General features: G+C 41.4%; 1 protein-coding gene across 3 annotated transcripts; it reads right to left on the reverse strand.

Moving 5' to 3' along the window:
• On the reverse strand, positions 1–25,417 carry mdfic (MyoD family inhibitor domain containing). 3 transcript variants are annotated; one of them, XM_086202270.1, is made up of 5 exons: positions 25,154–25,417; positions 24,703–24,855; positions 22,455–22,565; positions 8,200–8,562; positions 1–2,646 (listed from the first exon to the last, which is right to left on the reverse strand). In XM_086202270.1, the coding sequence occupies exons 2-5, from the start codon at positions 24,794–24,796 to the stop codon at positions 2,396–2,398; spliced, it is 819 nt and encodes a 272-aa protein (XP_086058396.1). In that variant the 5' UTR covers positions 24,797–24,855; positions 25,154–25,417; the 3' UTR covers positions 1–2,395. The 3 variants fall into 3 exon arrangements, with proteins under 3 accessions (XP_086058396.1, XP_086058398.1, XP_086058397.1); XM_086202272.1 differs by lacking the exon at positions 25,154–25,417 and having other exon boundaries at positions 22,455–22,612; positions 24,703–25,090; XM_086202271.1 differs by lacking the exon at positions 25,154–25,417 and having other exon boundaries at positions 24,703–25,079.

A 25,417-nucleotide genomic window follows, 5' to 3' on the forward strand; every position in this document is an offset into this window, starting at 1 on the left:
GAAAAAAAGACATTTTATTAAATGTTTTATTTCTAAAAAAAGAATGTTGTCTTTACAATTATAGGTAATGTAAAAAAGTTACCAAGAGAGCAATACACTCCAATTTGGAAAAGAAGGCAATAACAAAAGGTTTGTGTAAGTTACAGACATGGCAAAAGTATAATGAAGAAACAACTGCATGAGTTACATTTACACATATTTTTCTTTTAGATTAATTCTTCACATTATCAAGTGCTTCTTTGACACTCTTGTGGCTTGAGTTCATCATAAAAATGAAAATGAGGTTTACTTTCTGCACATTATCTTCTGCAGAGGTGCTTATACAACCTCACTAAAAACAACGTGCTGTGAAGATGAGCTGTACATGACAGCACATTATCTTTGTTGGCGTTACACAGTGACACTTTTTGTTTCCATTTAGCAAGCAGTGCTAATGAGGGCCAGTATTAAGTATCATCACTTAAACAACATCAAAGCGGATCTCAGACAAGACGATGACTCCACTTGTGATTCACCACAAACTCATCTCAAGATACACAGAATTAAGGAACTAAAAAAAAAGAAGAGGAAAACTGCCTTTACCCTGCATTAGTTTACGATTTCAACATGACAGTTCGTGATTCCTTTTTTGTATTGTGAGTCACTGGGCTTGATACCCAAAAGCCGCTTACATGGCAACCAGGGTCACCATTCTTTAATTCCTTATCACACCCTTCCTGAACAGAGTGCAGTTCAACAAGTCACACTTACACAGTATAACAGCATCACAGAAAAGACTTGTACCATTTGCAGCTGACAAAGCCTACTTATTAATGGCTAAAATTAGAGGAGGACATAAGCTGTACACATATTAACATACCAGGAAACTGTACAGTGGCGTGGTCAGATCCTTCTGACTAAGACATGTTTGCACTGTATTTCCAGTAAACTCGATGCTTTTAAGATTGAAGCATCAGGAAGAGTGAGATGAGATTCTTTGTTTAAAATATGTATACTCTTAGGGCCTGTGTACACGTAGCACTGATCTCTGGAAGAAAGCGATAGCGGGGAGCGTTGCAGTGAAGCCCCTCTCAAAGTTACACAAGTTTTATTGATCGACCAAAAACTTCAATTGTTTTTAAAAGATATTTTGTTTGTTTCCACTATGAGCACCAAATGAAAGAAGTATATACATGAGCTAAATGGCCATGACCAGCCGTCACTGCTCAGGCTGACAACTGTGAGCGAGGTCAACGTGTGTACGACACAATCCATCTGAGACATTGATAAACACAAACGTTAACAGGAAACATTTGTCTGATCTGCTCCGCAAAAAGCATTTTATTTTTCTACTCGGATCACACGAAGTTCATGATAAACAGACGCGAAATGAAAAACATCAGGGCCTTCTGAACAGTTAACGAAAGATTTCAAATTGGAAGCGGACGCAAGAAAAAGGATGCAGTGCTCTAAACAAAGATGCTTTCTCAAGGCAGCCACTTATACTTGCTTCTCATTGTAAACACTTTTTAGCTGAGCCACGGCACTTGGCAAAAACACATGCTATGTGGACACAGGCCTCAAGTAGGAATTATCATATAGCGAATGTGATTTTATCAGCAATTCTGTGCAGTTATTTTCTGTAATTATAGGTCACTGAAGTTCAATATCCGCCAACAACTGCAAAAGAATAAAGGTTTTGTTCTAAACATGTTCTTTTCCATTCGAGTCGCAAATGATAATCCTGATTCACCTTTAATATTTCACCAGTTTCAACTGTTGTACAGTGCTACAGTAGATATGTGTCAATGAAAATCTGTGTCGCAGACCGACAGTATGCACCTAGAACTGTCACGTTTTACAGTGTTGTACGGTACTAAGAATGTAACCTCAGTTTTTGAGCATCAAGATAAACTCCAAATATTTAAAACAAAAACAGGCTAAATGCAATCATTTTGTTTAGCGTATGCAACATTATCAGTTATCAAAATGAATAAGAGGCAAGATGCTATTAAGCAGCGTTCCTGATCTAACAATTACAGGCAGACTGGGGAGAAGAATACACTATACACTCAAAGATTAACTGAAAAGTTCATCCTGCATGTTTATCTGCAGTTACTATTAGCCCCTGCTGAGCTGGTTTTGGTGAACAAGCCCAGTGTCAAGATGTATCTTTCAAAGAATGCTGCTCTCAACCACACAACTTCACACACTCAAAAGTCATCACATACTCAAAAAAAAAAGGACATTGGCAAACACATATGCTAGCATCACACAAAAATTGTTGTTCCCTTTGTCTGTTGCTGAATTCAAAGTGACAGCAGCAGCAGCAGTTTTTTTTATTTTTTATAGTCTTCCATCCAGGCTCCAGTTGTCCCCTGCAGAGACACGACAGTCCATACCAGCACAGGTGTCCCTATGTGGGGAAGCAGATGCCGCAGCACTCCATACAGATTTCCAAACAATCTGATGACTCACAGCAGGCATCCATGATGCCGCAGTCCATATCACAGGGGCAGTTGCAGTCATCGCCCATGTCTTCGGTGCAGCAGCAACAGCAGCAAGCCTCGGACGTGCACGTGCCACATGAGGCCTGCGCCACCACCATGTTGCAAAGTGTCAGGAACTCGCAAAACAGGCAGGCCAAGATGCAGTGGACACAGCAGTCTGGCTCCAACCAATCAGGGTGAAAAGTGAAATCAATATGTGACATTTCAAAACATTCAATCATTTCAGAAAAAGTAAGTGTAAATGTGTTTTAATCACAAAATGTTAGTGTTGCCAGTGAGGACTGCATGCTGAGTAGGCTGGTTAAATGAAGAAGAAGGGTAAGAGACAACTTGGCAGGGTGGCAAAAGGAAATATGAGAAATTAAGATAAATGAATTCCTCACCTGCAGCTTTGATTAACGGACTGTTAAATAATTGTGGCATTATCATGCAAACTGCTAGGCTGACCACACAGGACATGATTAGCCAAGTCCAAGAGTCTCTCCCATCAAATAGGTAGATTACTGCCAGCAACGCTCACACCTCTGATTAACATTTAACCTCTTCACAGACCCCATTTACATGGCTGCTGGAAAGTTTCAGCTTGTTGTTTCACGGCAATAAAAAGTCTCCCTTAAAATTACAAATGTGCTCATTAACCATCACAGCTCGGTTTATGACCGGATGAATTAGTCAGATGCTGCATAAAAATGCGACTTTGCGGGTTGGAATAGTTGAGAATGAAACGGCTGGATGGAAAAAAAAAAAAAGAAATGCATTTGTAGAAACTCCACATAATTGGTATGCCAATAATGATATGTGGTATAAGCGCAGAATGTAAGATTTGAAATTGTTGATAGAAAAAAGCAAAGAGGAACATAAATTGTTAATCCAATTTGATAGTTTTACAAGCAAAACCTGAATCAAACATATTCACCTGTTCTTAAGCGTAAAAATATAACTTTTGAAAGTAATTTTGTGTTAGTTGAGTTAGATGTGGCAAAAGAACTTGAGCTGGTTGGTACATGAGGTGAGCTGCAGCACAAGCGCTGTTCTAACACAAATAAGAGTGAGCTGTTAACTCCTACTAAAGATTATTCAATGGGAGTCTGGCCTGGCCAACCCTCCTTGCACTAGTTGTCTGCCTTTTGAACCCAGGCCAGCGCAGTGCAGTGCTTTGGAGTGTTAAAAAGACATGATGTGGATGGATGCTGAAAAATAGCATTACAAACAGGGCACATTTGCATAACTTTCATCAGCCCATCTTGAGTTGTCAGTGCAGGCTGTTATAGGTTGGGCTGGAGGGGAGGGGAATGTGGAGGGCAGCATGGGAAGGCAAGCTGAGGACTGCTGGATGCTCATGTTTGATTAATCAAAGCAGAGGAGATTTTTTTTCTTGTGCTATTTTCCTGTGCTCAGGGCTGAAAAGCTGACCAGAAGCGCTTGCTAACTGTGATATAAGCAAGATAGGGAGGGGAACATGAAACGAGTCAGTGCGTGTGTCCTGTGAGGGTGCCTGAAGTTTGAATGTATCTTATTATCCTTATCTGAGGCCATAACACTGGCAGTGATGGAAGATGCATGAGAATAAATCCATTACTATTAAAACATCTGGCTTGGACACAGTAAAATGCTGTTGGGCAGATGGAGAGCGTGATTTAGTTTCATGCTGGCATAACCAACTCATACTTTATTCTATACTGGCAACCACTTTAGTCCTTTGGCATTTGGGTACCACAAAATGCCAATGTGAGCAATAAGCACTGCCACAGTTCCAGGCACAACGCCTCAAAGTTCAGCCTAAACTTTGAAGGACCCAGAGGGTATGGCCATGACAGCATTCAGAATGTAACAGTAGACCGTGAAAACGATAAAAAACAAAGTACATAAGCAGCGGCCGGGCCTCTCAGATATTCACTTGGATGTATAATTCACCACCAGCGATTAGTCTGGATCTTAAAGAAGCCAGCAAGCAGGAGGGAAAGGGGGGAGTGGGGTCATATCGTGTACACAAGCAAGACGGACACAAGGCACGAATCCATGAAAACAACGAGACAGACAGAAAGGCAGACAGAGCCAGAGTGAAACCAACCAACAGACAGACAACAGTGCACACTGACACTACTCCTGTTTAATGTCAGAGCATTTGCGATGAAGCCCAGAAATTGCAGGGCCAAAAACAGCGTCCGGTGCCTCTGAGGAAATAGTTTGAGACATCTGGAAAGCTGACACAAAAAAGGGAGGAGACGGCTTGACACAAAACAAGCTGGATGGGCCTCAGAGCAGCAAGCTGTGCAAAACGTTCAAACTCAGAGAGAGAGAGGGAGAGGGAGAGAGAGAGAGAGAGAGAGAAAGAGATAGCTGGATGGGTGAAGATAAAGAGCGATATTGAACAGACAAAGCCTAGCTGGTTATGGGAACTCAGAGACTCAGAGAGGGCACACATTGGTAAAGAGGGCAGAGGGTGGGTGGGTGTGCTGGATGATGGATGGTGGTTGACCACATGCACTAAAGCAGGTTTGTTTATAATACTTGCCTGAGGGAAACGTCAAAGCTGGAGGATTCAACCTTAGACACTAACACACCAATGTTTTTAGCTTAAGACCTACAATAACTGACCGGGCCAGTTACAATGTCATCCATGTTTGTTCACTCATAAAATAAGCAGTTGAAAAAAGAAAGAAAGAAAGAAAATTTTTAGGTTTTCTGGGGGGCGAAATTAAACTTCTTCCCTCAAAAATTTTACGTTATCGCACTGAGGAAAAGCCAGACAACTGTCTTTATTGTATATTATGTAATATTCTCGGTAATATTTGACCTTTTGGGATTCCAATTCACATGTCACCATTTTAGTCTATTAGCATGTAAGTTCTTAGAATTATGGCCAAAGGATGTGCTTTTTGAAGTCCCAGTAATCTTGACCATCAAAATCATCACTTCATCCTTGGAAGATATCTTTTGAAGGAATTCCCTCAAGGTGTTACTTCGACATCATGTTCATGAGAATGAAATGGACAACACAAATACTAAATGCCTCTGGCCCCAGCTGTTACATGCCCAGAGGCATTAAAAGAAGAAACAATGCCTTTGCCCTGCATCTCTAAATGAGGCTAAAGCAGCTTGAAGACCTTTGATGACTACACACAATTTTGCAAAACACCAGCTGGATGACAAGCACTGAGCATCCTACCCGTGAACAAAAGCAGTGCGGTAAATAACTACTCTTTAGCTTCCTCTATGAAGCTGTGGTGTTATCACAGATTGGCTACGGTGCCAATGGCATGTGCCAAGAAACACAGGGAGGAGCAGAATCCCTAGAGCTAGCTCGTGCTAGCTTACGCCTTTTATTTCCTGTGTACAGGGGGCTGTTTAGGAGGCTAATTTCACAGGCAAACAGATTATGTTAATCCATGTAAACATTCAAACACAACAGCTTGGGTTTTTCCGGGGGGAAATAAATAGTTGAGAACAAGCATATTGATTCTGAGAGCTCATGTCTGCAAATAAGCAACACAAAAGCCATAATGAGACAGACTTGTTGAGCTGCTGTTGTTTTCTTTTTTTTTTTCTTTTCACCCTCTGTCTTCCGTTTACCAATTAAGATGCTGAAAACATGTCTGGAATATCTCTAGTGAATGTATCCCACCTTTACCAGCTCAAAGTGTTGTGGATGTGTGAGCGCCTGCTTCTTTTGTTCCCTTACAACACAATGTAATGCATATTTCAAGCAAAATATCATCAAATACAGATGTGGCGAACTACTTTTCTCCTTCATTTAAAGCCAATATCTCATCCCCACAATTACCAGTCTTTTAATATCACCTAAAATGATGTCATTTTTCATCTTCAACCAGGAGCAAAATCCTACATGAAACACGGACAAAAAACAACAAAGGGATGAATCAAGGAGCGAGAGTTACTCCTGTGAACCTTCACATTGCCTGCTGCTACCGAAGGATAGGAGGCATATGCATATCCACAAACATACACGCAGCCAGTGGGCACAGTAGTTGGAGGTGGGACGCAAGGGGGCCCTGTTAATGAGGGCTAGGGTGGTGCTGACGGGATGTAGAGAGAACCAGAGAGGGCCCAGAGAGGTGTGAGGGGCCCGAGCAAGGCTGGTCACGACTTTTAATAGGCACCCTGTGCTCTCAGACCTTGTTAGACAGTCACACCTATCTCCCAAATGGAAAAGGACCAGCCAACTGCCTTCATTACTTGACTCACTTCGGCCTTGCACCTGACAAAGTGATGGCTTCCCTGCATGGGGAACGGACTCTCTGGCTTGTTGTTCAGACAATAAAGGCCACGGGAGCAGGATAAGATGTCATTTGCTTGACAGGAGTGATAAATATAAGAGGTCATGCAGTCCCATCATTAAAAGGTGAGAGAAGCAGAGAGATTACTATCAATATCTTAAAATTTTTTTTTTTTTCAGGGGTGCCTCCCTAGAATAACCACTTCTATAGAGTGATCGACTTTAGAGTGATGGCTTTCTCAAGCCACAGTACGACTACAGATTAGGGATGATTGATTAGGTCGTGATCAGGTCACACGCAACAATGATATCTCCCTTCATAACAGAGCTCTACAGAAACAAGCATTTGTGGGATTTCTTGTTGTACCTCTTAATCTTTTCATTTTCTTTTCTACATTTACTGATTCGGCGGCACGGTGGCGCAGTGGTTAGCACTGTCGCTTCACAGCAAGAAGGTTCCGGGTTCGAGTCCCAGCACGGGATCTTTCTGTGTGGAGTCTCCATGTTCTCCCTGTTCCTGTGTGGGTTCTCTCTGGTACTCCAGCTTCCTCCCACAGTCCAAAGACATCAAGAGGGGACGAGGCTGATTGATACTCTAAATTGACTGTAGGTGTGAGTGTGAGTGTGAATGGTTGTCTGTCTCTATGTGTTGGTCCTGTGATGGACTGGCAACCTGTCCAGGGTGAACCCCGCCTCTCGCCCAAAAGCCGCTGGGATAGGCTCCAGCCACACGCGACCCTTAACAGGATAAGTGGAAGAAAATGGATGGATGGATGGCACTGACTGGTTTGGAACTAAAAATATATGTGTGTATGACAAAGAAACAAGTGGTGAATTATTCCTATTTTAAAAAATAAAACAATACATTGAATAGAAAATGCACATACTTTTATAAAGCCTACCATATTTTATTGTATATATTTTATAATGCAAAGTAATTTCAATTGTTTTAATGGTGTGCCATTGACAACCCTGCTGACTAAGGGCTGTTGTCTCTGTGTTGGTTGGCTCATATTGCTCTTTTCCAACCAAATTCTTTAAAGGTTGGACAACTCAATAACCTTCCATGACCAATCGATTATTTTGGAAGGCAAGAGGGACATATGCAGATCTAGGGTATTTGTGCAAGACACTGTGCGACACTGAGTTAGAAATGCACATTTCTGTTGGGGAGGTGAACTATAATCCCCTTCTGCAATTGACATAAAGATAGAAATAATGTAAATCCCCGTGGCCATCATCTATCGATGTCTAACTGATTAGTTGAGTTGTAGGTCCAATTTCAGTCACCAAGACTTTCTACAACTATACATGACTGCCCCTAAAGTCTTGAGATTAAAGATGAATAGATTTATCATCAACAGGAGAAAGGGGAGGGTGCAAAAAGAGAAGTTTAATGGTAAAGTGTTAGTAGTTTTTAGTGAGGCAAAGGTTTGTGTTCTCCTAAATGGTCCCTGGCAAATGGATCCTCACCCTCTGGTAAAGGAGGTTTCTGCGACCCAGTGGAACTGCCTTTACTGCGTCGGCTGCTGTCACTGTTGACTGACAAACTCGACCTCAACTTTCTCTGCATCCTCTGCGACACAAGCGTAGGCGGCTGCTTTCTTGGCTGCTCTGTTGTCGTCACAACTCTTGTGCCCGAGCCTGACGACCCTGTGGCGCCCGTGCTGATGTGACCACAGGAGCACGTGCATGTGGTCCTGGCTCCATTGATGCCAGGGTGGATTCCATTATTATTACTCAGCCCGGGTGCGCCAGTGCTGTTGTGGTGAATGTCACTTTGGTCCTTGGCAGCGTCTGCCTTGTCAGGGTCCAGGGGCTGAGTCTGAGGTTGAGCTAGACGGAAACACAGAGAGGAAAAGATATCACTTTCACTGCTATTTACTCAAGAGTTGGGTGTGTGGATTCAACACAATTACTTAAATTACAGAGCACATTTCAAATTCACAGCAGACATAACAAGTTCACTTTGCTGCATTTTATTCTGCAAAAACACCTGCATGCAAAGGTTCTTATTATCAAACTATTAAAACCAAATACTGAATTGGGATAAAAAAAACTAGGAAGCTTAAAAAAATATTTCCAAATGAAGTGAGAATTTACATTAAGTGTAACTCATCAGACATGTTGCTTGTTTATTTGCATATAAATATTTGATGGAAATGACAATGACATTCCAAAACAGTCATAAGAACATCTCAATAAATTATTTAACACGAAAAGTACCGACCCAATTTGCTCCAAACTGAGAGGAGGGGGGAACATGTATGCTGTATGTGTATGTAGATCAGTTTGATACTGTGAAAAACAGCCCCCCCCTCGCCTTTTTTTTTTTTTTTTTACATCGTCAGAGGTATGCACTTTACCAAATGCCCTTCTGTTCTGAATAATTTATCAAGTATTTATAGTATCTATTTCAAGACTGGAAAAGTTGTAGATTCCTTTCACCCTTATGGGTGTAAACGTTTGAAACCCAGTAACTTTATTTAGACTGAAGAGAACTTTGTCAGCACTCTCTACACCTTCACAGACTTTATTCATACACAAGTCATTCCTGCTTGTGATGTTCAGGTCTCACAAACCGAACACGGTAATGGAGACAACGCAATCTCAACTAAATCATTTTCAGCAAATCTTTCAAATACCTCCTAACATGATATTGATAATATGGCAAACATTTCAACCCAGAATGACAGACATAAGCAGAAAGATATAGGAACCTTTATGTGACAGGATCACAAAAGCCAGCGCTTGAGGCAGTCATTTGTGGGAGCCAGGTGAGTGAAGACGGTGTCAAAGAACGAGAGATGAATGTCGAGGATAAAAAAGAGAAAAGCAGCCTGTGATACTGTGCATATACAAAATAGCTGCTGTCTGCAACAGTAATGAAGCTTAGAGATGGCCTCAACCAGTCTTTCGAAGTGCATGTGTGACAGCCACAGAAAGTCAGGAGACAGCGACCTGTCTGATAAGAGAGAAGGCAAGGGATGAGAGCGAGCAAAGGAGGTGGCATTTTACTGAGGAACACCTGCACAATCAGCTCTACTGGGAGTTACTGCTACATTATCAGAGCCACTACGCATTCGATTGCCTGCTAGTGCATAGTTAACTTGAGATTTTGTGAAATATTCATCTCCATGTGTGTATGTGTGAAACACACTTCCTCTTTTCTATTCTATACCTTGGGTACATGTATCTTCACCTGGTTTCTTCCTAATTTAACAGCTAGATGGGACAACCAGGAGATCAACCCTTTACAACTTTCCACAAAAAAAAAAAAATCAACAAGTTTTCCAAAATGGTTTTCAAGTATTGAACTTCATGTTACGCCGCTAATTTATTTCCATCTCTATTTTCTTTCTGTCAGCTCACCAACAAATGCAATTACAGTTAACAAGGGAGGGAGAGTGTGTGGGAATCAGGCCTCACGCTTTTTAACAACACATCACCCTGGGAGAGGCCGGATGTGAATGTGGATGTAAAACAAAGCAATTAAAGACACACACTGGGTTTTGCCTCCTCCTCATTCAGGTTTCTACATGCTGCTTCCATAAACAAATATAGACTTTAGGGATCAGGATTTTCATGCAATTGGAATTAGACAACTGGGTAGCACACGATAGAATTTATTATGCAGTGATTTAAGGCCAGGTTGATGGATTTTCTTCTCTAGGAGACGAAAGCTGTGCAGCCTGCCCATGACAATGTGGGGAGAGACGAAAGCGTACTAACAAGGAGACTCAGAGTATCTGTTGTGGCGCCTGGGTTTTACCTCTGACACCTGCAACTTTCCTTTCACTCCCTAGTAACTGAGCTTATGCTTTTTTTTCTGTTTAAGCATTAATAACCCATTATCATATACAGTAGAAAGGTAGGAACACACACACACACGCACACACCACAGTGTGACTTTATGCAACACACTTGTCCTTATTTGGATGACAAAGAACAGTTACCCTTACCAAGAAGATGTCTGAATCTGTGATTATAGAGATCTTGGTGTGCATCTGTCACACGGGGGTGTGCAGATTAGTGGTGTGCCTTTTTTCATCCAACATCTTCTAACCACCTTAAACTGAATAAATTCCTATTTGGAATAAGTGTGTTTTGAGTCAAAACAGAATATTCCAACCTTACATAAATTATTCAAGTGCATTGTTGACATATGATTAAGTCCCCCCTGGCAGCCATGAAATCAAACTTCTCACCAATGCATCTCCAGCTTCAAGTGAGTGTTTGGCTGAAAGCATGGTATTTTGCATAATGAGTTGAAGAAAAGTGTTGTGAAAAGTTTATATATCACGAAAGCAACATTACAAAAATAGTTTCGGGTCAAATTCCAGGCAGACAGTCCAACAAAGAACATAGGAATGTGATGTGGGTGTGCATCCTCAGTCATCAGTCGGACTGTCATGGCGTCCACGTAAACAAAATCATTCACTCTGTTACTTTTCTTATTAGCAAGGATCACAAACTAGTTTGCTGAAGTCAACCAACAAGTTATATTTGTTCAATTTTGACATTAAGACAAAGGTTGGACTGTTTTTTTTGTTTTTTCTGCTCTTTGACAAAAGCTTCATGCAGAAACTAAAACAGAAAGCCACATCATCCAACGATGCCATTTGGGCACAGGTTGTTCCATATTTTAACATTTATGTCAGCATCACTGGCTGACAGATTTCTGATCTCTCTTTTAAAAGTTATTTAAAGACTCTTCCCACAGTAATAATCATATTTCTTGGTCTTGAGTATTTCCAAGTTAATGCAACAGTTGGCAGTTCCTTCACACATCCATTAACCACAGCACATTGCGCAACAATGCAGACAGTTTTTTTTTTTTCCCCATTTAGGTTCAGAAGAACGAGCCACACGCACTAACACAGACATAAACACACATGTTCGGGCCCAAAATGACCAAAGCAGAGTAGCAGGCATAATTACCTGTCCTTTTGAGGGAGTCAAGCTTTCAATTTACTAAAGAATAAATAGTTATTAAGAAACCACTACATTAAAGCAAGAGCGTCTAAGCAGGGGAGCAGGTTTCTGACCTGAAGTCTGTAGAGAAGTGGCAGGTTCCCAAAGAGTTTCAACACAGTCAGTCTTTATTTTTATCCTGATGAACACGTCGACTAAGATGAATGGCCACAATGGAGTAATATTCATAATCATTGATCATGTTAATGATAATCCTGTCAAAGATGGCAGTGACAGACTTGTACAGTCACCATGAGACAAATGAAGACATAATGAGAGAAAGCAAAAATGTAAGTCCAGCAAATTGTGCTACACTGCTGAGTTGGAGAAACTTTCACTATACATGCGGATCACAGAAAAACGGCGTTGTTTCATTATTCACCGTATGAATTAAGTAACCAAGTTTCAAAATGCTCTGCAAAAACCACTGTGTATTTTTCAAGTCAATATTAATCCTTAAGACTTCTTATTTTATTCCGCAGGTACAAACTTTCATCAAAATTTTGAAGCAAAGTTGTGAGCATTCATTTAGATGCCTCAATTGAGGAGCATTAAACTGATTCATGCAAATATTAGCTGGGCCTGATAAGAGGCACTGGATCATTACTCCTACAACACAGCAGGAAACATAGCATCAAAGCTTGACACTCCTGAACTCCAAGTGAGTTTAAAAAAAAAAAAATTATACGAGTTGTTCTGCTGCCACAGGCTTGCGGAGATGGGTAACTGTCCTGAGATAACCGAATGCGCACAACCTGACAGGTTGCATTAAAACACCAAGTTTTGGAGGAAGAACTGGACACATACACGCTTAAACACACACAACCACGCTTCAAATTGGACTTGTAACCGCCCTATTTCTGGCACATCAACAACTGTTGAGAGTGTACATTTGTAGTTGAATAAAACATGGTATTCCTCTACACACGCTGTCACACACATCACAGGGGAAACTAGGGGGTGAGTGGTTCTTGACTGTTTAAGCAGCATCCCAATTTGGTTCCAGCTACTAGTAGCTGACAGGCTGAAATATCTGGGGAGCATTTTTAAAAGGCCAGTGTTTGATGGATTCATGAAGAACACACAAATATAATTGCCATTTGTCACGGAGTCTTCAGTGGCAGCGCCACACAGGGACCAAGCACCACAGTGCCTGGAGAGCACTGGAGCCGCACCAGAGCTGAGAGCAGGATCGCTCTGTATGTAAAACTGAGTGTATAAACACCTCAGTTTTTGTCACAGAAAATAGGTCCTGCAGGAGGGAGGTGGAAATTGCACCCAAAAGACAGAGGAAAGAAGAGGAGGAGCATGTACGTATGTACGTTCACACATACACACACACATACACACACACAGCAGGAGACCTACCAGGAAGAAATATGCATGCATGCATGTCAACTGAAACAGAGCTGTACAAACAAGAATTCTAAAATAGTCAAGAACATGAAAGTCTAACACAGAGGTCAAACAGGGCAATATAAAGATTCTCATTTGCACATCACTGTGTAGAGAGTCGCAGGTAAGGCTGGGAGCCGCCGGAGCAACCACAAGCTCTGTGTTTCTAAAGCTCAGTCCTTTTTAATATTAATGCCCCTGAGACGGAGAGAACGAGGGAGAGGAGAGACGAAAGGTGTTTGCTGAGGCTTATTAGAATGCCCATCATAGAGAGCATACAGTTATTCAAATGTCACATCATGTCAGCCAAATAAACACCACAATCCACATCTTGTATTCATCTCCTAATAGCCATTATTACACAATGCAATGATTTTGTGAGTTAACACTGAATGGAATCGGCACCCTAATTTTTAGTCCCACACAGAAAGTGTGCAGAGCACCAGGTAGCTCTGAAATGCTAATTCTTCGAACACAACCAGTGTTTTGTTTATCTTTTATGCCATGTATTAGAAAAGCATGTACATTTTCTGCTTGGCTGTCCATGTACCTGCATGATTGAAATGCTAATTTGTAAATGTGCAATGACCTAGCCAGAGTCCTCTTACCACCACCACCCCCTCCTCTACCAAAACAGCCTGAGGTATCATCTCTCCTCCTAACAAATACCAGCGCGTGGAACAGTCCCTGCCTTTCAATCCAAAGGGATATATTTTCTCATTAGAAATTATACATCTTCCCTGTCCATATTTATAGACGCAAAACCAGGGGAATTAGACGGCAGAGAGAGCGAGAGGGACAGACAGGAAAATAGTACAATGCATGTTATTACAAAAGGGCTCTGATTGAAATTTTCCTTGGGCGTATCAAAGCCTCGTTTACCATTTGACCTTCCATGCTCCCGGACAAGGACTTCCTTTAATGTCTGGAAGGATGAGTTGGGAGAAACAAACAAGCGAGTCCCATCACAAAAAATAATTGATTAGTATGAATAAAGAGAAAAAAACATGCCAACTGTATTCATAGTTCGTCCTAAGTACAAAGGTGTGGGGAGCCATATTGGAGGCACCAGACACAAGCTAACAGAAATGTCCGTTTTTGAGGATCCCACATTCGAAGGATACATTCTGCTGGTAAAGCATCTCACCAGTACATGAAATAATGGAGCAGAAGACTCCATGTGATTGAGAAGGTAAGGAGGCAGGAGGCAGGAGCAGAGGTCCCCACAAGGGCAGAGAGAGTAGAGCAATGACTAGGACAGTGTGTGCAATTGGGGAGAAAAACGGGGGGTGGGGGCAAAAATAGATTAAAAAAAGAAAAGTAGCAGTAGCAGTTTTTCCATCAAATGAGGTAGAAATGTGACATCACAAAGCAAAACCTTGCCAGTCAAGAAATATCATATTGTGTATTTATCCAAGATAAAATAATGATGATGAAGGAAGATAATGATGGCTGCTGAGGAACTCTGATATTGGGAAGTGTCATGCTTTTCATGTGGATGTGTGGGTGTTATGGCACCCTGCATTAGAACTCTATTAGCTGTCCTCACCTGTCAAGGCAGATCACATGGTGTAGCATCTCATTTATGCTGAAAACATCACCTTTTTTTGTCTGGTTTTCAATTCTTCCTCCACAGCCCCCAAATCCCACCCAACCCCACCCAAAGATTTTTTGCCAATCTGCGACAGTCTTCAGTGGTGACCCTCTTTTTTGCCCCCCCCCCCCCCCCCCCCCATGTGGTGTCATTCAAATTTGGTTTTCTCCAGCCTCCTGAAGGGGAAGTGACACTTGAAGACAGCTCTTAATATTGTTTCCAATACCCCCCCCCCCCCCCACCCCACCCCACTATCACCATCGCCTCCAACCAACAAAGAGAGAAGCACAGTGTTAGGGATTTACTAATTTCAAATTTTGCGGCTGATAGAATGGGGAAAAAAATAACCCCTCGGACCTTGTTCTGCTTAATTACTTTTTACAGTAGCGACGGCAACTTGAAAGACAAGAGCTTGACTTGACAACATGAACCTCTCAGCGAACATGACTAGCTGTGGTGTGTGTGTGTGTGTGTGTGCGTGCTTGAGAGGTGGTTGGTGAGGGAGGGGGTCATCAATTATCCTTTGATTTCAAAACGGAACATTTTCTCAGATTAATATGTCTGACTGCAATCTAAATCATTGAAACTCCCAATGAGGTGCCATTTTCTCTTACATGAATCACATTGAGGAGGAAGTCATTCACACTCAGCACAACCCCTCCATCTCCCACCCCCAAGCTCTGGCCACTGAAGTCTCTTCACTGTGTTGTGGAATTTGGCATAGTGCTAATTTGAGTGCTACTAATACAGCCAACATCAAGGAGCGTTCAAAGCTTTACAACCTGGTTGCTGTGAGAGACACTAACTGGTACCTTATACTCTCCCTTTCCTCATTTTTGAGATGAATTTATACCAGCGTGTTTCTGTATTAAGCTTTGTCAAATGCCATTCATTCCCCCTCATTTGTTTCTTACCATCCAAGAGAGGAAAAAGAGAGCAGTATGAAGACAGCTGAAAGTAGAGTATCTTAAAAAAGCTGCACATCTTGCATGGATTTAGGATTTACACAGCTAGCTACCACAATTTCTAGAAAGATCAATTATGACATGACTCAGAGAGGGCCTGAGGGAGCTGCCAGACTCCATACTCCAAAAACATTGCTCCACCCTCTCCTCACTCACGACTCAAAACAAAAACTGAGAAACAGAGCAGGAATGAACGGGAGGCAAAAAAAGGGGGGTTGGGGGTTCAGTTTCAGTTACATGGATGACTCGAATATTCCACCAGCCTCAAAATCTCCTTGCTGAAGGAGAAGTTCCACAGGAAGCTCACTTGTTTGAAATTCAACTGTAGGCGCGGAGACATGCACATGCGCACTCATATGTGTACACACCGTACTACATGCAAAAAAAAAGACAGACAAGCAAATATGTTTGTGACACCAACAAAGCCAATAAAGGGTCGAAGGGATGGGGATCTGCCAGTAAAAGCATTACTACTGCCTAAAAGCCAAAGTACAGCTGATGTACTATCTTTCAGTCAGAGGGAGGATAGGCAGTCTATCAAAACACCCTCACACCCAGTTCCTTTATTTGCTCAGTATCAATCTCAGCATTAACCCTCTGCTAATGGGACAGCTGTGGGTCACTGCCTCACATCTTCGGGATGCCAATCAAGGCCTTAAGCAGAGAGATCAGCCTTTAGGCCAGAGGTGCTCGTCTGCCTCTGAATGGCTTTTAAAACACGGAGACGCCCGTATCGATTTTAGCTCCAGCCTGAAAGAGAGGAGGTGGGTGGGAGGTGATTGCACTAGCCTGGGCCAGAGTCTGCTCTGGCTGTCTGTGTGTCTGGACGGGAGCCATCCCCTGGTCCCCAGTCACCCTCTACTGATCAGGGGGCCTGACAGAATGACCTACCAGGGAGGCACTGAACCTGCAAACATGAGGGGGGCAACATCAGCAGAGATCTTAGTAATAGAAAAGGGTTTTAACCTTAATGTTGGAGCCAAAACCCTGTTAGAGGCCAAGTAATCCCCTCTGCGCTGCTCTCATTTGAACTGGCTGATTTTTTTTTTTTTTCCCTCCCTCGGTGAGTAGCTTTGGAGAAGCACTTACAGCTGCATTGGTAAGGGAAGCAGCAAACATGAGCCAGCAGTCCACCTTTCTGGCTTGGTTTAAAAAGGTGAGGAAAGTCAGATTTATTTACTAACTGTCCAATGCACTAAGTATGTTAACTGAAGTTGTCAAACAGATAAAATAACAAAATTTACAAGACCACCATTGAGCTGGGGGTTAAAAAAAACAAACAAACAAGGAATGACAATTATTCTTGAGAGTAACACATAATTAGTCTCCTATTCTTAACACAATTAAAATTGTATTCTTTTACACGAGATAAATGATCTATACATAAACATGAATATTTATAATACAACAGACATAACTACAAACTTATTTGCCTTGTCACCACAAGTACAAGTTGTTTTTTGTAACCATTCTACTTTCCCCAATGTGCATTAATTAACTACTTTTCACATGGCATGATTGGGAAAAAAAAAAAAAAAACGGTTTGCAAGCAATGCCAGAAATGATTTTCTCCATTTTTTTAAGATAGTTGCTCTGTTTTTTTTTTTTCAAGCCATGCCTGCTTTGATATCTATGTTTAAAATATTCATTAACAGCCATAAATGTTAATTTGTTTCCCACTTCATTCATTCAGTGTTCATGTTCGTTCAGCGTGGCGCGCAATTCGTCTACGTGCAATTGTGACATCAGCCTGTGTGATTACATGCTGGAATTTAGGATCTAATTTAAGTAAAATGTATGTGTGTCTCTGAGAGTGACAAACTATCCTCTGAATGTGTAGAGTCTGTTAATATGTGTGCATGGTCACATGACTTCCTGTGAAGACCGCTGAGTGATCAACATGAAAACTGATGAGCAGGAGCATGATGTTGAACTGATTGCTAAAAAATAATAATTAAAAAACCTTTGTTAAATGGCGATAATTAGATGGTTGCATTAAATGTAAAGATGTGTTGAGCGAAACTTGAAAAGTTAAAAGTTGCTATCTCCCGTGGCAAACCCAACAATCTGTGCCAACACCTATAACAGCACAGATTCCAGTATGAAGAATGCCTGAGTGAAAGCACAGGCATGAAAAAATGAAGACACGACACAAAAACAATGACGCGCAATTCCGGAAATATTAGCAAGTGTCACACCATGTGTGTTGTAGGTTGCAAAATACACATTTCAAAACTATCAACATTTTCTGTACGCTCCAAGAGAACTATGACAGAAAATTGCACAAAAAAAAAAAAAAAAAAACCTACAAATAGGAAGACTCCTCCCTCCCTTACATTTTTTTTTGTCTCCTTCTCTTTACGGAGATGCTGTGACTTACCGAAGGTGAATTGCCTGATCCTGAAATTGCAATATAATGATTGTCACAATAGTATTTTATCGTAATATTATCATTTAACTATAGTTACAACTACTTTGCTGATTAAGAATTTACAGTAACAACATATGATGCATTGCGAGCGACGTATCTGTCCGACTGCCCTAACCCTTACTAACCTACTGTAAACCCAACACCAATCTCAAATAGCAGCATCCACAACACTAGTATTATGGATGTTACAAGCAAAAATTCTTACAAAATGCAATAAAATAATGGTCCTTTTTTAATCCCTACCTCTTCACTCGGTGGTAATGGGCTGCATAAGAGGCTTTTTAACACATAGGTCAACTGGTGTTAAACCATCTTGGAAAGAGAGCTCTCAACACCCACACTATCTGCGATGATTAGAAAAAAAAAAAAACCCAAAAAACCCCCAACAACAACAACAAAAAAACATGCTCTTCCTCCACAATCAAAATCCGTATAGCCTTGTATCAAACATAAGAACTCAAAAGTCTGCCGTTCTTGAACAGAGGTATGGATATCTAATCATTGGCTCAAGTATTTTGAATATCCTTAAAAAAAAAAAAAATTTAACAGTGAATATGCTCGGGCACTTCGGGTAAAATATGCTAATTAACACACTTGAAATTTCCCATATGAAATCTATCTCCAGCAAGACAATGAGAAAATAATTACAACAGAGGTAGAATTACAATGGCCATTTTAATCAACCCCTACACTAGCATTTCACCCTATTTATTCAGTTTTTGATTCCATGACCCACTGGTAAGTAATCACTTGAAAATAACAGTTCAGTTTATAATAGGTCTTAGGCTTCAGACACATTATTTCTGCATAGACAAGCCTCGGAGGATTACAATAAAGATATGAATCTTGCATAACAACAATCATCATGCATTCCTACAGCTGGAAAAAATAATCTGGGGAGAAAAAAAAAACAGACATGAGGTTAAAAAGTCTTAAAAGTAACTTTGGAATATACATAAGGGGGCACAGTGACAGGTTGTGAATGCTGATTCAGGACCCATTTGAATTCAACTTGTTAGTACCAAAACACGTCGTATTTTTCCGTGTAAATCTTAATTGTTGCGCTGTGAAAGATTCTTTTGTCGTATTTCTTCGTCTGTTAAGAAATCCATTTATTAAGGGTCACAAATTCACTTCTACAAAGGTCAATTGTGCACACAGGTAATAACCTTGAAGGTGTGCCACTAAAGAGCCCAATCAGTGATTCACACAAAGGCCAGACTAATGTCTTTCTCTAAAATGGAGAGTCATGTTATTTGACATTCCTTCCTCACTACAGACTTGCTGGAGATAAAAAAAAAAAAAAAAAAATACGACCTGTTCTTCAGCAGCTAGTAAGGTCATCTTTATCAACCACAGAAGCATTAAAAAAAGTATTTGACAATCCGGTGAATAATGTGACGATTAAACTCCTGAAACTGGTGCCGGTTGGTAGCAATTTATTTCAAGGGGAAGCTGGAAAGCCGAGGCCCTGTTTGCAAGAGATATCAGCTGCTTGAAAAACCCAGAACGGTCTCGTGAGGAATGTCTGTCTCCCCCTACAAGATTCTCCTCCTCCCCTCAGGATGGTGGAACCACAGAGGAACCGTTCACTGGCAAAGGGGAGAAATCGCTTCAGTGGTTGACCAGCCCTACAATAACTATCTACTTTGTGTATTTTTGAAAACTTCACTTCTAACTGATCATTTAAGCCTTTTTAGCTCACAAAATGATGACTCATCTGCAGTTACTTGGTATGATTCAATTAGAGCTTACAGGACTCTCAAGCAAATGCATGTTGTGCTTGGTGAAGATCAGTTTTAAATTAATACCAAACAGCTGACATGTTTGCTTTCCTGTTTTAAAAGAGCCTGCTGCTTAAAAGGACAACTTGTCAAAACAATGATTTCATTACTGAAATTGGATCTGTGTTGTTATTACAACAATACAATAGGCTTCCTCTTGCTGTGAAAAGTCACAGTCTACAAACTGTACACAAGCTTTAAATCCAGCAGGGATGGGGGGGGGGGGGGGGGGGCAGGATGTAGCCAGGCAGATGATTTCTTATTGATTTCCTGTTTCTGCAGTGAAGAGGGCTCTCAATTACCCTTGCTAGCAACAGTCTGATTGGTCGCCTTGACACACAAATCCAGGCCGTGAGGCCGTGAGGGTCTATGACACAAATAGGTTAACATGAGCTGCCCTAAATGTGTGTCACAAAGATGATCATAGCATGAATTTAGGGGTTTGGTCTTTATTTTACATATTTAATGTCCTCTATCAGAAGAGAGGTAGCGTATGTTCCCTTAAAATTTCCATTCTAAGACTGCGTGTGTGTGTGTGTGTGTGTGTGTGTGTGTGTGTGAGCGAGAAGTGTGTGAAGTGGGGGGGGGGGGGCAACATCAATTACAACGCAAAACTGTTGTCACAGGGGCTTATCTGCTGAGATGAAAGAAAAGCATGCCTCCCTCCAGAAGTGCAATACTCCACACACCTGCCAAGCTAGAAAGACCTCTTGACAGAAAATCTTTTCTTTCTTTTCTTTTTTGCAACCAAATCTCTTTCCCCTTGCTGCTTCGGTAAACAAGCCACTGGCAAGTCATTAAACTTAATACCAAAAGAAGGCAGGAAAAAAAAAAAAAAAACGCCCTGGAAAAGTTAACAACCAAGAAACAAAAGAACTGTTGTGTCAAACACAATGTTATAGTGAAGCACCTCCATGGATGGAAGCCATCAGCTGCTATTAACCTCTCCTGACATATCTCACTCTTCTGATAATAACACAAACATGATGCTTTTAAAGTAGATTGTTTCCTTTTGTTACCTGCAATCTGTTGCTTAGCAGCTTATTCGATCTGCAAACACCACAAGCAGCTGATTGCCAAAATGTTGCTTTGTGCAACCTCCCCTGCACATTTTAGCACTTTAGCAATACCATTTCTAGGGTGGAGATATGGAGGAGGACAGTAAAATCATCCCAACCGATCTCAGATGAGGGAGAACAGCCACCTCCACAGTTTCTCGGTTCGTACGTCAATTTCATATAAAAGCACACAGGCCCGATCCCTTCTTTTTCACCCATCATTTTTGAACGGCCCCAGCTTCCATGATTTGCCCCACGGAACGGAACTACAAAGGGAGGTTGTCCAAATATTTCCCTGAAGAACTTTACAACACTGAAAAACCCCAGACACATAATCACTAGAGACTTGCAAGAGGTTTTTTTGGGTTGTTGTTTTTTTTTTGCATTTGTTTATGCTTTTTTGAACAAATGGCCCCTAATACATAATAAAACATGGCACTAAGATGATACATTATGAAACTTGAGGGTAGACAGCTCTTCTATCCATCTTAGAAGAATTTTGACCGCCCCACCCCAACTTGCAAATGTAAAAAACTGAGGGGTAGAGCAAAAATCTCTCTCGACTGCACGCTTGCTCAGATTGCAATCCACTGGTCATCTCCAAAGTATCAGCGTTTGTTTTTTTTTTCTTTCCAAAAAGCCACCAGAAGATAGCAGTTACATAGAAAAAATATTCAAAGTTTTCAAAATTTGGGGGATTAACTTTCTAAAGACATCAGAGTGGTGGACACAAACATATGAATTTACATTTCTTAGATGAGGCTTCACAAGATTCCAATAAAAGTTGCTATTATTTGGATCGAAACCTTGCAAATGATTATTGACCTGAAAATAAAAATTAAAAATGCGGGCAAACGTAATAATTAATAAAACTAGAATTGATGTACGGCACAAGCAATAAAACTGTGCTATGTTTTCTTGTGCTACGACTACGCTGCGGACCTCTGTCACTGTTCAAAAGACTCCTGCCTCTAGCAGCTGGTACAGTTCTCCTTAAATAGATAAATGTTTGGTACAGGATAAAACATTGTGGCTAACATGCAATCAGTGTGTTGAGACAGTCAATGCCAGAACCACAAAGCAGGATTTCCCAAACTTCCAAAACACTAGACTGAGGGTTGGAAGGAAAAGCAAAATGAAGAAGCCAGCCAAGTCATGGTCACGATGGCAGAATGGGAGTGCAGACGTGTTACCGCTCAACTGCCAAGAGACCTCGGTGCCATCCTGATATCCTTTTAATTGGTTGGCCGACCAACCCTGCCTCATGCTTTGACACTGTGCAAATGTCCCAACCAAAACTGCTATTGACAGCCTGACAAAGCTCATGAAAAAAAGGGTAACATTTTTGAGAAGTTCAATAAACCACTGCTTGACACCTACTGCAATTCTGCTCCACCCTGAATGTGGGGACTATATGTGAATGGCTTGAAGTCGCTTCAATTAAAAGGCTGATTGTTGTTTATCATTAAATATAACACGAAGAGATCCTGCTGTCCGCCCACACCTTTCCCACTCGTTAAAACTTACTTCTCACAGGCTCGCAATAATTAGACTTCTCCCGGGTCACGTGAGTTTGTCCTTCACTGGCTGGTTTCCTGGGAGACGATGTTCTTCCAGATGATTCGGTGTCACAAGCATCTATGGTCACAAGCATTTATCATTACACATGGCTGGCGAAGGAAAACCTGTTGCAGAGAAAGTTCAACAACAAAATATTATGCTTTGCAGTGACTCACGGCAAGGGCTCTGGTTGTTTAAGTTAACGTTATCCTATTATGAGCTCAACTGTCCTAAATTAACAGGAATTATGGCTATTCCTGCAAAAACAGATGTAAACTTTTACTGCAAGGTCAGCCACTGTGGACAAAATATGAGGGACAGCTGGACAAGCCAGGGCTTTAGAGGCCGCTCTGCCGATTTGTGCCAGCAAAAACACAGGCTCCTGGCAAATGGTTGCACAACATGGTGGGGCGGTTCAGGTAAGGCCTTGCCAGAGCTCTGGATCTCATTTTCTCTCCTTCTGCTCCCGGGTGTGCACTACCAGCCAAGCTGCTTTTTTACTGCCATAAAGGCAGCATTCATCTAAATTGGAAAAAGTATGTCGGCACAAACCTGATAGCTGCACAAAAGACAGTTTCATCTCTCTAACCCATGTTCTTTGGCTGCTTGTCTTCGGGACTCTCTGACACTTTGCACACTGCTGCTTTGTTCAATAAATAAACCAATGACTTTATGAACTGGTTTGGTGCCAGATGACTGCTCATAGCCTGCAAGTTTTCATCAGAATTTTACTGCGAACCTGAAGTAAAAACATTGAAGAATGATTCAGCAAAACATAACAACAATGTTTACAAAGCAGGTATTGGTCTGTTTGTGCCAGCTATCTATGTTTGTAAGCAGTGATGGATGAGGGAATGGAATGGATGGCCAGCAGCCCTAGATAGAGATGGCAGCAGTTGAGTAAGCAGCACTTCTGTGTGATGCATCACAGTATTTAGTGATCTCAGTTAGAAATGAATCGCTCTATTCTCAGTACATCTACAGCCCCCTGAGAGGGAAAATCCAGTCTTAACTGCAAGCGCCTTTGAAGGTCCAGCGAAAATCCATTCGCAATCCAGCAGCCCCAGTGATTGCTTACTTTGTCCTACTTTGCTATTTTTTGACAGCGCCATAATGATGCTTGGTATAAATAGGACGGTTAACGGTTCATTGCTTGTTTGAAGAAAAATGAAAAAAGGGGGTGTGGGGGTAAGCTTATTTTACATGTGATAATCTTAGGGGTAACTAGAAAGTTAATTAAAAACTATAATTGGCTGTGGTTACTTTTAATAGTCACCAGGGCATTTCTTCAGACTTTATTGAGTGAGAAAAAGCAAAAACATTATCAAGGCTTAACTGTGGAGTACAGATACTGATGCACATTCAAAAAAAAAAAAAAAAAAAGATCACATATATTTCGGAAGGACACAGCTGGTATTGTCCAAAGTAGACTGATAAGAGCTGATATACACCACTGATTCACACTTACCCGCTTTCTACATTTGCCTCTACCAACCAGCTTGTGTTTTCGTTAATTTGTTTGTTTTATTTATGCACAAACTACCGTTACGTCTCAGCCATTTTAACTACCATCAGCAAATATGATGGCATTCACAGATGGTGGCGGCAAATATTATGCGTTGGTGTGAGGAGTACGTTTTAGATTCAATTTGTTCTCTGAGACGGAGTGATAAAGCCGTGAAATATCCGTTTTTATGATTTATTTATTGATGATATTTGTTTCCCTGACGCAGAAAGGGAGATAAAAGACTTACAAAAACAAAATATCGGCATCAGCTATCACCATCAGCCGATGCATCCTTACACTCAAACAGATATGGGTTTAAGAATAACCCACTAGAAGTGCATTTTATAAATTGGCCTTGCCCATGCAGGCAACATGCTTGTCAGATTATGTCATTGTTAGATTAGTTTCAGGGCACTGACAGCATGGAGAGAAGAAAAACACTCCATAAACATTCACAGCAGGGAATTTCATGTACATAAGCTCTGTTTAGCAAGTTTGCTAGCAAGTATAAATGCAAATTTTTGGTTTGTGGAATCCAAACATTTAGGTATTGCGCTTCTCCTGTGGTTCACATCTCTATGCACCTTTTAATTTCATAGAAAGTTAACACACCTTTCATGAAGCCTCTGACCTCAATTTGACAACCTGAATATCACTTTTTTTTTTTTAGCATGCTAATACTGTCTGACTCGTCCTGGGTGACCTTACCGTGTGTGGCAGACAATAAGGGACTTGTATCTTGCTGACAGCCCCTGTCTTGCCCTGCCGGCCCACCCGGAGGAAGGACAGTCTCCGTGGACATCAGACAGTCGTCTTCTTGGGACACACAAAGCAGAAGTCTTCCCTCAGTCCTCGTCGGTGCTGAGAAAACCAATCATCAGGGTGAAGAAACAAACCAACACGGCGCGGGAGCAGCAGCTCATTACTCAAGCTGCTGAGAGTCGTCTGCTTATTCACACGCAGAGAAAAGTGACGTCGAAAAGCTGTAAAACTTAGTGGAAATTTCCCTTCTCTCGCTTTTTTTTTTTCTTTCATAAACTTGCTCCACATGTAACTCATTTGTTCTAACACTCGTCTGTCTTTGCCCGGGAAGCGACGGCCGCTTCCTAAGTGCTGTTTATAGCAGAAACGGACACATTGTTTAGAAAGCATAACTTACCTCTCCAACATGTCAACTCCCTCACTTCAAATCTGACGTATCCTCATCCTTCCTTCCTCTCTCTCTCTCTCTCTCTCCGTCTCTCTCTTTCAGGACAATAAAGTTAGTAACTAAGCATCCAAAAAGTTATAGGTAAGTTGCCAGTGTGTCCAAGTATTGGTTCGAGTAGATGTAGTTTTGGTCCCAACGTTCCGCAGCGCAAGTTTTCTGAGGATTGTCTGAAAGCTTTTCATCATATCCGGATTCCTGCAGCCACACACGGCT

The sequence above is a fragment of the Aulostomus chinensis genome, chromosome 4, assembly GCF_037954235.1.
Source record: "Aulostomus chinensis isolate RoL2024-O1b breed Wild chromosome 4, RoL_Achi_v1.0, whole genome shotgun sequence".
Lineage (NCBI taxonomy): Eukaryota > Metazoa > Chordata > Actinopteri > Syngnathiformes > Aulostomidae > Aulostomus > Aulostomus chinensis.